This window comes from Aquarana catesbeiana, linkage group LG01, assembly GCF_042186555.1.
Source record: "Aquarana catesbeiana isolate 2022-GZ linkage group LG01, ASM4218655v1, whole genome shotgun sequence".
In the NCBI taxonomy this organism is placed as follows: Eukaryota; Metazoa; Chordata; class Amphibia; order Anura; family Ranidae; genus Aquarana; species Aquarana catesbeiana.
In genome coordinates, this window is record NC_133324.1 from 6,261,066 (window position 1) to 6,276,562 (window position 15,497).

At 43.0% G+C, this 15,497-nt stretch overlaps 1 protein-coding gene across 1 annotated transcript; it reads left to right on the forward strand.

Moving 5' to 3' along the window:
- The first annotated feature begins 3,485 nt into the window (after positions 1-3,485).
- On the forward strand, positions 3,486-14,351 carry LOC141124117 (chymotrypsinogen 2-like). The gene is made up of 5 exons (XM_073612197.1): positions 3,486-3,541; positions 4,118-4,196; positions 4,397-4,590; positions 11,054-11,174; positions 14,178-14,351. The coding sequence occupies exons 1-5, from the start codon at positions 3,486-3,488 to the stop codon at positions 14,337-14,339; spliced, it is 612 nt and encodes a 203-aa protein (XP_073468298.1). The 3' UTR covers positions 14,340-14,351.
- Positions 14,352-15,497: the final 1,146 nt, after the last annotated feature.

A 15,497-nucleotide genomic window follows, 5' to 3' on the forward strand; every position in this document is an offset into this window, starting at 1 on the left:
TCCGCCTTCCGACAGGGACACTTGACCCATGTTCCCTGTTTGGCTCACGTCCTAATTTGGTGCAGCGGTTCCTGAGCAGGTACCCAGGCTTACAGGATCTCCTGAGGCAGGCCAGGAAAGTCTGTGGTCATTTTCGCCGGTCATATAATGCCAGAGAATGCAACCTGCCCAAGAACCACCTCATTTGTGACATGCCCACCAGGTGGAACTCAACGTTGGCAATGCTGCACACGCAGCAGAGGGCCATCAATGAGTACCTGTGTGAGTATGGCACCAGGACAGGGTCAGGGAAGCTTGGCTTTTTTTTGCCATGAAAGTGGTTATTGATCAAGGATGCATGCACTGTCCTGTCACCATTTGAGGAGGCCACGAGGATGGTGAGCAGTGACAGTGCATGCATCAGCGATACTGTCCCTCTTGTCTTCCTGTTGGAGCACACGCTTCATGGAATAATGGACAGGACACGTGAGTCAGAACAGCGGGAGGAAGAGGAGGACTTCCTTACCTCTCAAGGCCCCCTTTATCCAGATACTAGTATTCCTGCAGGCCCGCCGATCACATAGGAAGAAGAAGAGGAGAAGGATTGTGTCAGCATGGAGGTGGAGGATAACACTCAGCATCAGCAGCAGTCTTCAATGGATCATTTTTAGTCCCCAGAAACCCATGGAGTTGTACGTGGCTGGGAGGAGGTGGTTGAGGATCATGTGATCCTTAGTGACCCAGAGGACTCAGGATAGAATGCCTCTGCAAACCTACGCTGCATGGCCTCCCTGATCCTGCAAAGCCTGCGAAAGGACCCTAGGATTCATGGTATCAAGGAGAGGGATCATTACTGGCTAGCAGCCCTCCTTGATCCACGTTACAAGGGTAAGGTTGCAGAACTGATCCAGCCTTCACAGAGGGAGCAGAGGATGAAACATCTTCGGGTGGCCTTGCAGAAAGGTTTGTGCAATGCGTTTCCAGAGCCTGGGAGGTTACAGTTTCCTGGTGCTGGACAACATGTTGCTGAGGCTTCGTTCAGTCACAGAAAGAGTGGTAGAGAAGGTGGCCAGCTGACCGATGCCTTCAGGCAATTCTTCAGTCCTCAGCGCCCAAGTCTGATCGGTTCCAGGAACCATCGCCAGCATCTGAATTCCATGAGGCAGGAATATCTAGGGGCAAGATTAGATTTGGAGACCTTTCCATGAGAACATCCACTAGGTTACTGAGTCTTGCGAATGGACCACTGGCCACAGCTTGCTCAATATGCAATTGAGCTACTGACCTCTCCTGCATCCAGCGTTCTTTCTGAACGCACATTCAGTGATGCTGGAGGCTTTGTAACTGATCACAGAGTGCGCCTGACCACAGACTCTGTTGATCAGCTCACATTCATAAAAATGAATCAGTCTTGGATCACCAGCTACCAAGCACCTGATGCTGATGTAACCAATTGATTTTTCTATGGATGTGAGATCCCTTGAAGACTGCATATGCTGAGTGACTATCCTATTTGCTAAGTGACTATCCTATTCCTCCTCAATTTTCATGATGATAGCTTCTAAGAATTTTTTGGTTCAGGGCACCACCACCACTGCCTACAGCCCAATTTTTCTGCCCCTGTTTACAGTGGGGCGTAATTACAATTTTGATCTAATAATTCACAGCAGGGCCTGTTACTGCACATTTAACAAAAGTATCTGTGAGGCTTTAAAGTGTTGTGCCACCACCACCGCCTAAGGCCCAATTTTTCTGCCCGTTTAACAGGGGTGCGTAATTACAATTTTTGATCTAATATTTCACAGCAGGGACTGTTAAAGTGCAACAATAAAAATGAAACATTCCTTTAAATATAATGCCTGGGGGGTCCCCTTAGTCTGCCTGTAAAGTGGCACATTTATAGCTTGTGTAGAACCTGCTGCAGCAAAACTGACATTCATAAAGGAAAAAAACAATATAATTGCTGGCAAAAGAAAAACCATGTGCCCCCAGTCTATACCAGGCCCTTTGGATCAAAAATGTAAAAGAAAAACGACGTGGGGTCCCCCTCAAAATCCATACCAGACCCTTATCTGAGCACTTAGACTGGTAGACCAGGAAAGGGGGGAGCGAACGCCCTCCCTCTTGAACTATACTAGGGCACATGCCGTCAACATGGGGGGTGGGTGGGTGCTTTAGGCCAAGGGAGGCTGCCCCCCTGTCCCAAAGCATATTGTCCCAATGTTGATAGGGACAAGGGCCTCATTCCCACAACCCTGGGCTGTGATTGTGGGGGTCTGCAGGCAGGGAGGCTTATCGGAATCTGGAAGCCCCCAGATCCCAGCCCCCCCATGTGAAAAAACACAGACAGATTTTGACATTTCCTTTATTAAAAAATAAAAAAGTGTCCCCCGATGTAGATCCATCTTCAATCATGGCGCCCACCACACCGCCGGACCTGGAAAAAAAAGACGCTCCGCTGTCAACTAAGGCACACTGCCAAATGCCTGGCTTGCCGTTTGACAGTTCTTGTATAGGTAAGGGCGGGGACACCTGGTGGCACCACCCCTTGTGATGTCACGGACCCAGCATGCACAGGTCGGTGACATCACAAGAGTGGTGGTGCCACCAGGTGACATCGGCAGGTGGCCCTGCCTTTACCAATATAAATACTGTCAAATGGCAAGCTAGGCATTCGGCGGCTTACATTAGTTGACAGCGGAGATTTTTGTTTTCCCTTTCTCAGGTCTGGCGGTGGCATCGTGATTGATGAGGGATACTTTTTTATTTTTTAATAAAGGAATTGTCAAAAACTGTGTGTTTTTTTTACTTTTTTACACTTTCTTGGTGAATTGGTAGACCATACTCATTCACATGGGGGAGGTGGGATCTAGGGGCCCCCCTGTCAAAGGGGGCTTTCAGGTTCCGATAAGCCCCCTGCCTGCAGACCTCCACAACCACAACCCAGGGTTGTGGGGATAAGGGGCTTGTCCCCAGTAACATGGGGACATGGTGCCTTGGGGTGGGGGGAAGGGGCAGAGCCTGTTATGGCCATGTGGGCTGTTATGGTTCAGGAGGGGGGCACTCACTTGCCCCCCCTTTCCTTGCCTGCCAGGCGGCATGCTCAGATAAGGGTATGATATGGATTGGAGGGGACCCCATCATTATGGGCGCAGGGGCATAGCCCCCCCAATCCATGTGCCAGCCCCTAATTTTCATGCAGGGTGCCGGATGCATTGATTAAAATTTTTTGCTCTGCACCCTGAGCCCACCCTTTTTGAAGCACATGATTAGAGCCTGAGGCTCTAATTTGCTTCAAAAAGGGTGGGCTCGGGGTGCAGAGCACTGCGCCTTGAGCCCTCCCACTTGTGTGACATTAGCTAAATAATATTTGCTAATGTCTTCCTGCTTCTCCTCCTGGCCAATCAAGAAGCGGGTCCTGAGACCGGATTGCCCAGGGAGTCTTACGACCCCCCGGCCAATCCGGTCTCAGGATCCTCTTCCTGTTCAGCCTGAGAGGAGAAGCAATGGCCGTGGCTCTTCCACCTGCAATCTCCTCCACACAACTCTACTGCAGCATAAGGTAAGGCCATGGATCGCCGTTTTTGCAATCACTTGATGGGGGGTCGGGGTAGTGCGAGTGGATCACCGCCTTCCCGATCGAGCGCCAGGGAGGGGACAGTGCAAGTGGATCACCACCTTCCTGATCGATTGGAGCGAGGTCGGGGGGTGTTGGGGGTTTAGTGTGAGTGAGAGGGCCAGGTTTGTTTGCCGCCCCCCCAAAAAAATTGAGCACCAGCTGCCACTGGACCCCATGCCGTTTTTTTGTCCACTTTTTTGTTGCCAACAAGGCTTTCTTTTTTTCATTCAGCTGTCAGCGGGGAAGCCCATTGACAGGTGATGATTCATCGGTTGTTAAGGACGCCGCGGCCGTCTTCCCGGCCCGCTTCTTAACAACCAGCTATTCACTGCACCCTGATTGGGCAAAACTTTGCCCAATCGGGGCTTAGAATGCACTGTGCAGCGCCAAGACCTGCCGAACACCCTGCAAATTCAGGTCTTCACGGAATGGGCAAACAGGCGATGTTCGGTCCAAACTTTTGCTCAGCCCGAAATGTTCACCCAACTCTACTAATGACCATTTTTTTCTTCCATGCAGAACTGCCCACCGTGTGGTCCTGGGTGCTTTTGACCTTTCCTCCAAGACTGAGGCCACCCAGATCAAGACTATCAGCAAAGTAAGCGAGATAATTTGCTGTAAACAGTAATTGTTCCACTTGACTTCCTCCCGAAAGATAGACAGTCATCCACTATTATGGATAGTATTAAAAAAATGAATAAATAACAGTGAATGCTCTTCACATGAAGACTTGATGGAGTCCCCTTGTTGGATTCCGCTACGTTTCCAGAAGGTTAATTCCAGCATAACTTTTCTCAGGTCTTCAAAAATGCCCAGTACAACGCCCAGACCATCACCAATGACATCACCCTGATCAAGCTGGCCATTCCCATCGCCTACACCAACTGCATTTCCCCCGTGTGTCTTCCCACCACCGATGATGTCTTCAATGACCAAGAAATGTGCATCACCACCGGATGGGGATACATCAATGCAACCAGTAAGGAAATTAGATATTCTACAGAACACAAATAAGAAATAACTGAGAATAAAGTCGAATTTCATATTTGGCACTAGGTTTACACCAATGTGAGTTGTGATTGATGCATTTTTTACACATTTTGCATTGCGTTTTGAACAGGCATCTTTTATGCGTTTTGCTATTTTTGACAATAGGAAAGTATGACAGTTTTGGCTTAGGGTTAAATAATAGGGTTAGGGTTAAGGGTCAAGTTTGTTGTCCAGTCTGTAAAAAAAAAAAAAAACATCATGTAGCTGCTGACTTTAAAGAAATGGACACTTACCTGTCCAACAGTCCACCGCCGTCCTTGCCCCGGGCTAGTTCCTCACTAGCTGTCGGGTTCCCAGTGCCGGCATCCTAACTGTGGGCAGCCGGCTGTACCACTTTTGGCTTCACAGCCGGCTGCCCACTGCACATGTGCGAGTTGCGTTGCGCTTTGTGAATGGTCCCCCTAGTCTTCTGGGATCTGTAACGTGTCCCAGAAGACAGCGGGGAGAGAGGGGGAAGGGGAAGTGGGAGAGGATACCTGTCAAAACTTGGTACCAGCTCCCCCTCCCCCCTCTGGAATGATATGCCAACTAAGACAGAGGAGGGGGAGGAGACTGCCTTAAAGCGGAACTTCCCCTTTTGGGTGGAGCTCCAATTTAAGGGTAAGGGGTAAATGTTAGGGTTAAATGTTAGAGTTAAGGGACAGGGTTGTTGTTAAATGTTAGAGTTAGGGTTAAGGCTTAGGGCTAGTGTTAAATGTTAGGGTTGGGGTTAAGGTTTAGTGTTAGCACTAAATGTTAGGGTTAGGGTTAAGGGTTAGGTGTTAGGGTTAAAAGTTAGCATTAGGGTTAAGGGTTAGGGTTAGATGTTAGGGTTAAATGTTAGCATTAGGGTTAAGGGTTAAGGTTAGATGTTAAAATTAGATGTTAGCATCAGGGTTAAGGGTTAGCTGTTAGGGTTAAATGTTGAGGTTAAGGGTTAGGGTTAAATGTTAGTGTTAGATGTTAGTGTTAGGGTTAAGGGTTAGGGTTAGATGTTAGGGTTAAATGTTAGCATTGGGGTTAAGGGTTAGGGTTAGATGTTACAATTAAATGTTAGCATTAGGGTTAAGGGTTAGATGTTAGAATTAGATGTTAGCATTAGGGTTAAGGGTTTGCTGTTAGGGTTAAATGTTGAGGTTAAGGGTTAGGGTTAGCTGTTAGGGTTAAATGTTAGCATTGGGGTTAAGGGTTAGATGTTAGGGTTAAATGTTAGGGTTAGATGTTAGGGCTAGGGTTAGGAGTTAGGACTAGATGTTAGGGTTAAATGTTAGGGTTAAATGTCAGGGGTTAGATGTTAGGGTTAAATGTTAGGGTTAAGGTTAGATGTTAGGGTTAAATGTCAGCATTGGGGTTAAGGGTGAGATGTTAGAGTTAAATGTTAGAGTTAAGGGTTAGTGTTAGATGTTAGGGTTAAATGTTAGGGTTAGATGTTAGGGTTAGATGTTATTGTTAAATTAGATGTTTGGGTTAGGGTTAAGGGTTAGGGTTAGATGTTAGAATTAGATGTTAGTATTAGGGTTAAATGTTAGGGTTAAATGTTGAGGTTAAGGGTTAGGGTTAGCTGTTAGGGTTAAATGTTAGTGTTAGATGTTAGGGTTAGTTGTTAGGGTTAAGGGTTAGGGTTAGATGTTAGGGTTAGGTTTAAGGGTTAGGTTAGGGGTTAGGGTTAGATGTATTGTTAAATGTTAGCATTAGGGTTAGGGGTTAGGGTTAGATGTTAGGGTTACAAATGGTAAATACCAAAATATACATAAATTCGGTGACCTTACAGCGGCAACTTTTCTGCGTTCTATAATTTGAAAAGAGAAAAGAAAAAAAAAGAGTCCACACAGCGATGAAGAAATAAATCCCACGGTGCACTACCAATCACCAGAATGAATGGGGATGACGTCATCTTGTGACAAAATGCGTAGGGAGGAGCGACGTGCTCCTCCCTACGCAGGTTTCCTGAAGGACGTGACGCTACATTTGAGCCGGCTTATTCATGCGTGTTTCATACTACGGTACTTTTTGGAAGTGCAACTATTATATATTAATTTAAATCTTAAGGATTTTTCACTGGGGAAGCCTTATCTTTTTTGGGGTCCTTCTATGATGGGGTTTCCCTTGAGTGGAGGGCGCTCTTCAGCTCGATCCCCCTGGATGAACAAAGGCCTTGGCTGGGTATAATAGCCACAGGAGGGAAAGACCTTCCGTAATAGGAGGTCGTAAGGAGCTGGTAAGCAGCCATTTTTATGAGGTGAAGTTTTTTCTTTAGCAAATCACACATCGTTCTGCCGATCGGTAGCGCACCGTGGGATTTATTGGATTTCCTCATCACTGTGTAGACTCTTTTTTGCAGCGTGTTTCCTGTTTTTAAGGGTTAAGCGTTAAGGGTTAGGGTTAGCTGTTAGGGTTTAATGTTAGAGTGAGAGCTAGGGTTAGATGTTAGGGTTAAATGTTAGCATTAGGGTTTAGGGTTACATGTTAGGGTAAGGGTTAGGGTTAGAGTTAAATGTTAAGGGTTAGGTGTTAGGGTTAAATGTTAGAGTAAGTGTTAGGGTTAGATGTTAGGGTTAAATGTTAGCATTAGGGTTTAGGGTTAAATGATAGGGTTACATGTCAGGGTTAAGGGTTAGGGTTAAGTTTAAGAGGTCAGATGTAAGGGTTAAATGTTAGAATTAGGGTTAAGGGTTAGGGTTAGATGTTAGGATTAAATGTTAGAGTAAGGGTTAAGGGTAAGGGTTAGATGTTAGGGTAAAATGTTAGCCTTAGGGTTAGATGTTAAGGTTACATATTAGGGTTAAGGGTTAGGGCTACAGTTAAATGTTAGGTTAAGGGTTAGGGTTAGATGTTAGAGTAAGGGTTAAGGGTTTGGGTTAGATGTTAGGGTTTAATGTTAGAGTAAGGGTCAAGGGTTAGGGTTAGATGTTAGGGTTAAGGGTTTGGGTTAGGGTTACAGGTTAGGGTTAAATGTTAGAGTAAGGGTTAAGGGTAAGGGTTAGATGTTAGGGTTAAGGGTTAGGGTTAGAGGTTAGGGTTAAGGGTTTGGGTTAAGGATTAGGGTTAGATGTTAGGGTTAAGGGTTTGGGTTAGAGGTTGGGGTTAAGGGTTTGGGTTAAGGGTTAGGGTTAGATGTTAGGGTTAAGGGTTTGGGTTAGGGTTACAGGTTAGGGTTAAATGTTAGAGTAAGGGTTAAGGGTTAGGGTTAGATGTTAGGGTTAAGGGTTCAGGTTAGATGTTAGGGTTAAATGTTAGAGTAAGGGTTAAGGTTTAGGGTTAGATGTTAAAGTTAAGGGTTAGGGTTAGATGTTAGGGTTAAGGGTTAGGGTTAGAGGTTAGGGTTAAGGGTTTGGGTTAAGGATTATGGTTAGATGTTAGGGTTAAGAGTTAGGGTTAGAGATTAGGGTTAAGGGTTTGGGTTAAGGATTAGGGTTAGATGTTAGGGTTAAGGGTTTGGGTTAAGGGTTAGGGTTAGATGTTAGGGTTAAGGGTTTGGGTTAGGGTTACAGATTAGGGTTAAATGTTAGAGTAAGGGTTAAGGGTTAGGGTTAGATGTTAGGGTTAAGGGTTCAGGTTAGATGTTAGGGTTAAATGTTAGAGTAAGGGTTAAGGTTTAGGGTTAGATGTTAAAGTTAAGGGTTAGGGTTAGATGTTAGGGTTAAGGGTTAGGGTTAGAGGTTAGGGTTAAGGGTTTGGGTTAAGGATTATGGTTAGATGTTAGGGTTAAGAGTTAGGGTTAGAGATTAGGGTTAAGGGTTTGGGTTAAGGATTAGGGTTAGATGTTAGGGTTAAGGGTTTGGGTTAAGGATTATGGTTAGATGTTAGGGTTAAGGGTTTGGGTTAGGGTTACAGGTTAGGGTTAAATGTTAGAGTAAGGGTTAAGGGTTAGGGTTAGATGTTAGGGTTAAGGGTTTGGGTTAGATGTTAGGGTTAAATGTTAAGGTTTAGGATTAGATGTTAAAGTTAAGGGTTAGGGTTAGATGTTAGGGTTTAAGGGTTAGGGTTAGAGGTTAGGGTTAAGGGTTTGGGTTAAGGATTAGGGTTAGATGTTAGGGTTAAGGGTTTGGGTTAGGGTTACAGGTAAGGGTTAAATGTTAGGGTAAGGGTTAAGGGTTCGGATTAGATATTAGGGTTAAGGGTTAGGGTTAGAGGTTTAGGTTAGATGCTAGGATTAGCCTTCTATTCCTAACTGTTAACCCTAACCCAAAACTGTCATACTTTCCTATTGGCCAAAAAAAAACAAACAATAGAATAATATAGAATAGAATGGAATAAAATATAACATTATAAAATAGAATGGAAAAGAAAATAGAATAAAATAGAATAGAACAAAGAGAGCCGCCTTCCAAAATTTTGAAATATGAATTTCAGGAGGCGGCTAAATCTTTTCTATTTTGTTTGATTCTATTCTTCTCTATTCTATTTTATTCAATTCTATTCTATTCTTTTATATTCTGTTCTATTCTATTTGTTTCTATTCTATTCTATCTTGTTTTATTCTGTTCCCTTCTATAAAGCAGCCTAAGTTGGAATCATCATCTAATTTCACTTTTTATACCTCACTGCACTTATTGAAATGTTAGTAAAGTAGAAAAACGAATGCGCAAAACCAAAGTGAAAAAAAAAAATAAACGACTTGCTGCCCGCCCACCCTCATATGACGACGGGACTGTGCAGCGTTTATCCTGGGCCGCATATGATGTGATGGCTTTCCAGGCCCCCCAGGGGGTGCGCGCCCGCCGCGTCACTGGGGCCCTGGTGCGGGTGCCCGGCGGCCGTGATGTCCGCCGGGCACCCGCGATTGCCCGGTAGCCGAGCAGGACCGTGGATCTGTGTGTGTGTAAACACACAGATCCACGTCCTGTCAGGTGGGAAGAGACCGATGGTGTGTTCCCAGTACAGAGGAACAGCGATCAGTCTCCTCCCCTTGTGAGTCCCCTCCCCCTGCAGTTAGAATCACTCCCTAGGAACATAATTAACCCCTACAGCGCCCCCCTCCTGGTTAACCCCTCCCCTGCCAGTCACATTTCTACAGTAATCAATGCATTTTTATAGCACTGATCGCTGTATAAATGTGAATGGTCCCAAAAAATGTGTCAAAAGTGTCCGATGTGTCCGCCGCAATATCGCAGTCATGATAAAAATCGCAGATCGCCGCCATTACTAGTAAAAAAATAAAATAATAACAAAAATACCATCTATTCCCTTATTTTGTAGATGCTAAAACTTTTGCGCAAACCAATCAATATACGCTTATTGCGATATTTTTTACCAAAAATATGTAGAAGATTACGTTTCGGCCGAAACTGAGGAAAACGTTTGTTTAAAAAAAAATAAAAAAATTGGGATATTTATTATAGCAAAAAGTCAAAAATATTGTGTTTTTTTTCAAACTTGTCACTCTTGTTTTGTTTATAGCGCAAGAAATAAAAAAGGCAGGGGTGATCAAATACCACCAAAAGAAAGCTCTATTAGTGGAGAAAAAATGATAAAAATTTCATTTGGGTACAGTGTTGCATGACCGCGCAATTGTTATTCAAAGTGCGACAGCGCTGAAAGCTGAAAATTGGCCTGAGCAGGAAGGGGGTGAAAATGCCCAGTCTGGAAGTGGTTAAAGAGGTCTAAGAAGTCGCCACACATGAGGCAGTGTTCCCACACAGAAAATAAATAGGGTAATAAGAAATATGTGGCGCTCTCTGCTGCACGGACTGTTACATGAAAATTCACTTCGTATTTGTTGGCACCGTATTGCACTACCTGGACTAGTCATTTTTTGCCATTTTTTTGCGATATTTGCACTTTTTTGCACTTTATGCAATTTTTTTCCATTTTTAATGCGAATTTTTTAGTTTATGCAATTTTTTTTTTTTTTTTTTTGGGGCGTTTGAAAAAATCTTTTAACTAGAGTGCATAAATAAATAATAAGGATGATAAAAAATAAATACATCAAATACTAACTGAAGTGCATGAGTGAAACAATATTAACCTCAATACATAAATAAACTACAGTGAGATCACATAAATGATGTGACTGTGCATAAAATAATGGTAATTCATAAAATGTGTCAACAAATGGATTGATAGAGGGATCCTCTAAGACAAAATAAAGTTCAACGGTGATCTAAAAATGCATTAAAGTAAAAAAAAAAATTTCAAACTCCCAAAAAATGAAAAAAAAAAATCGCATAAACTTAAAAATTCGCATTAAAAATGGAAAAAAATCGCATAAACTAAAAAATTTGCATTAAAAATGGAAAAAATCGCATAAACTAAAAAAGTTACATAAAAATGGCAAAAAATCGCATAAAGTGCAAAAAAGTGCAAATATCGCAAAAAAAATGGCAAAAAATGACTAGTGTTTGCCGATAATGCTGCCTGCAAATTTGTAAAATATTTGAAAAATTCTTCCTTTTCTCTCTCTCTCTCTTTTAGCACAACCCCCACAACTAAGCTCCAGCAGGCATCTCTTCCTATCGTGAGCAATGCTAATTGCCAGAAAACCTGGGGATCCAGGATTCAGGCCAGCATGATCTGTGCCAGGGCCTCGGGTGTCTCCGGCTGCATGGTAAAAATAACTTCCAGCATTTCTATAGCGTTAGTCACAATTAGTTCTGACGGTGAAAATCCATGGCTAAGGAGTCCATGCCCATCTGGGTTCGGTTTTTAAAGAGCGCGTTGGTTCGCTTAAATGAATTTTTTTTTGCAAAAAAAACCACACACAATAGATAACCCAATTTTTTTTGGTAAAATATAAAAGATGATGTTATGCCGAGTAAATAGACACCAAACATGTCAAGCTTTAAAATTACGCACACTTGTTCAATGGTGGTACCAAACTTCAATACTTATAAATCGCCATAGGCGACGCTTTAAAAATGTTTACCAGTTTAGAGTGACAGAGGAGGTCTAGCGCGAGAATTATCACTCTCACTAACGATCGCAGCGATATCTCACATGTGGGGTTTGAACATGTGCATAGAGAGATGGGGGGTGCTTTCATTTTTTTTTAATTTACTTTATTTTGTCTTTTTACACTGTCCCTTTTTTTTTTGGATCACTTTTATTTCTATTACAAGGAGTGAAAACATCTCTTGTAATAGAAATAAGGGACCACAGGTCCTCTTTATGGAGCGATCTGGGGTCAACAAGACCCCAAATCTCTCCTCTACCTTTAAAAGCAAAATATAAAAAATAAATAAATAAATAAATGGATCTTTGCTTTAAAAAAAAATAGTTTACTTCCACCCTAGACCGGAAGTGATGCCATATCAGAGCCCATCAGTGCCACCTATCAATGCCCATTAGTGCTGCCTATCAGGGCCCACCTATCAGAGCCCATCAGTGCCACCTATCAATGCCCATTAGTGCTGCCTATCAGGGCCCACCTATCAGAGCCCATCAGTGCCACCTATCAGAGCCCATTAGTACTGCCTATAAGTGCCCATTAGTTCCGCCTATCAGAGCCCTTCAGTGCCACCTATCAGAGCCCAAATCTCTCCTCTACCTTTAGAAGCAAAATATAATAAATAAATAAATAAATAAATAAATAAATAAATAAATAAATGGATCTTTTGCTTTAAAAAAAAAAATAGTTTACTTCCACCCTAGACCGGAAGTGATGCCATATCAGAGCCCATCAGTGCCACCTATCAGTGCCCATTTTTGCTGCCTATCAGTGCCCACCTATCAGAGCCTATCAGTGCCACCTATCAGTGCCCATTAGTGCTGCCTATAAGTGCCCATTAGTTCTGCCTATCAGAGCCCACCAGTGCCACCTATCAGAGCCCATTAGTGCTGCCTATCAGTGCCCATTAGTGCTGCCTATCAGGGCCCACCTATAAGAGCCCATCAGTGCCACCTATCAGTGCCCATTAGTGCTGCCTATAAGTGCCCATCAGTTCCGCCTCATTAGTGCAGCCTAACAGAGCCCATCAATGCCACCTATCAGAACCCATCAGTGCCACCTATCAGTGCCCAGTAGTGCTGCCTATCAGTGCCCACCTATCAGAGCCCATCAGTGCCACCTATCAGTGCCCATTAGTTCTGCCTATCAGTGCCTAACTATCAGAGCCCATCAGTGCCACCTCATCAGCGCCCATCAGTGCCACCTATCAGTGCCCATTAGTGCTGCCTATCAGTGCCCACCTATGAGAGCCCATCAATGCCACCTATCAGTGCCCATTTTTGCTGCCTATCAGTGCCCACCTATCAGAGCCCATCAGTGCCACCTATCAGTGCCCATTAGTGCTGCCTATAAGTGCCCATTAGTTCTGCCTATCAGAGCCCACCAGTGCCATCTATCAGAGCCCATTAGTGCTGCCTATCAGTGCCCATTAGTGCTGCCTATCAGGGCCCACCTATAAGAGCCCATCAGTGCCACCTATCAGTGCCCATTAGTGCTGCCTATCAGCGCCCATTAGTGCTGCCTATCAGGGCCCACCTATAAGAGCCCATCAGTGCCACCTATCAGTGCCCATTAGTGCTGCCTATCAGTGCCCATTAGTGCTGCCTATCAGTGCCCACCTATGAGAGCCCATCAATGCCACCTATCAGTGCCCATTTTTGCTGCCTATCAGTGCCCACCTATCAGAGCCCATCAGTGCCACCTATCAGTGCCCATTAGTGCTGCCTATAAGTGCCCATTAGTTCTGCCTATCAGAGCCCATCGATGCCACCTATCAGAACCCATCAGTGCCACCTATCAGTGCCCAGTAGTGCTGTCTATCAGTGCCCACCTATCAGAGCCCATCAGTGCCACCTATCAGTGCCCATTAGTTCTGCCTATCAGTGCCCAACTATCAGAGCCCATCAGTGCCACCTCATCAGCACCCATCAGTGCAGCCTCATCAGCGCACATCAGTTAAGAAGAAAAATTACTTATTTGCAAAATTTTATACCAAAAACTAAGAAACAGGGGTTTTAATTTAAACATTTTTAGTCTTTTTTTGTTTGTGTACCAAAAAAAAAAAAAAAAAAAAAACCCAGTGGTAATTAAATATTACCAAAAGAAAGCTCTGTTTGTGTGAAAAAAATAAAAATGTCATATGAGTACAGCGTAGCATGACCACGCAATTGTCATTCAAAGTGAGAAACTTGGTCTGGGCAGGAAGTGGGTGAAAGTTGCCCGTTAGGTAAGTGGTTATAGGTCGTAAAAGCTTGATTTAGGAAGTCCTTCTGTTATAATAGCACTTTATCCACGAGTTCTAAACTCAAAAATCAGGATCGATTTCTCTAAATGTTAACCTTCCATGTAACAGAGCCCAGGAGGAACCTCTGAGGAACCTCTGAGGAACTTCTTGAAGCATCCAACGGGAAGCGTCACACTTTCCTTCTGCTTCCGTAAACATTTGAAGTCCCGGTAGTCTGGTCATCACGATATGATGAGTATCACTCACCCGCTGGTTTAATCATTAACGCTGTGTCCCTGTGATAATCAACCAAGGATGAAAACATTTGAATATTTCATTGATAGACATTTAGGCGGCACAGCTCAGACCAACAAAAGTTACTCGAAGTCAGTGTTCATGGTGTGGGGATTCTCCTGTGACGTCTGTTCTCTTCTTTTCAGGGTGACTCTGGTGGACCTCTTGTGTGCAAGAGGGATGGAGCCTGGACCCTGGCCGGTGTTGTGTCCTGGGGCAGCTCTAGCTTCTCTACAGTCTACCCCATCGTCTACACTCGCGTCAGCGCTTTCAGAACCTGGGTGGACCAGATTGTTGCCAGTAACTAAAGACAAATCAATCCATTTTTAATGCTCAATAAAGTATCTTTGAACCCCCTATTTTGTTGTAGATTCATTAGTTTAACTATATTGTGGATTCACAAAGTAGAAAAAAAAGAATTTCTACTTACCTGAAAAAATTCCTTATATTGGAGTACAGTACAGAACTGGACACGTGGGTTATATGTAGACATGTGCACTGCCCAAAAATGTGTTTGTTTTCCTTTCATTTGTTTGTTTTGTTTTTTTCGGAAATTCAAAAATTCGTAAATTCGACAATTCAGAATTCGAAAATTCAAAAATTTGGAATTCAAAACTCAAACTCAACTCGGAATTTGTAAATTCGTAAGTTTGGAATTTGAAAATTCAGAGTTCGTAAATTCGAAAACGTGGAATTTGTAAATTCGTAAGTTCGAAAATTCGGAATTCGAAAACTCAAATTCGGAAATTCGAAAAGCCAAAAATGTGAAAAAGCTGAAAATTTAAAAGAACGCAAATCCAAAAATTCAAAAATAATAACTAACTAATAATAACTAACTATCAAATTATAGGTATTGGAATTTCCTTTCACATATGGCTGTTAGTGAACGTAACGAATACGAATTTATCTGAAGTTACGAATTATCCGAAATAATGAATGGCACATCTAAACAAATGGAACAAAATAATGTTAAATATTAATAATACGTTTTTATTATTATTATTATTATTATTGTTATTTATTATTATTAATTTGTTAAGTTCCATTCGTTTAGATGCGGCATTTGTTATTACGGATAATTCGTAACTTCAGATAAATTCGTATTGGTTACGTTCACTAACAGCCATATTTGAAAGGAAATTCCAATACCTATAACTTAATAGTTAGTAATAGTTAAGTGATTATTAGTTAGTTATTATTTCAGATTTTCTCATTTTTTCGGTTTTTTGAATTTTCGGATTTTCATTCTTATTTTTCGATTTCCGAATTTTCGAATTTTCACATTTCGAATTTTAGAATTTCCGCATTTCCGACATTTCAAATTGCCAAATTTTTGAATTTTCAATTTTTAGAATTTTCACCACAGAAGCCAGAGGCGAGGGGTCTGTGGGCTGCTCTGTGCAAAACCACGGCACAGAGGAGGTAAGTATGACATGTATGTTATTTTTAACAAAAAAAGCCCTGAG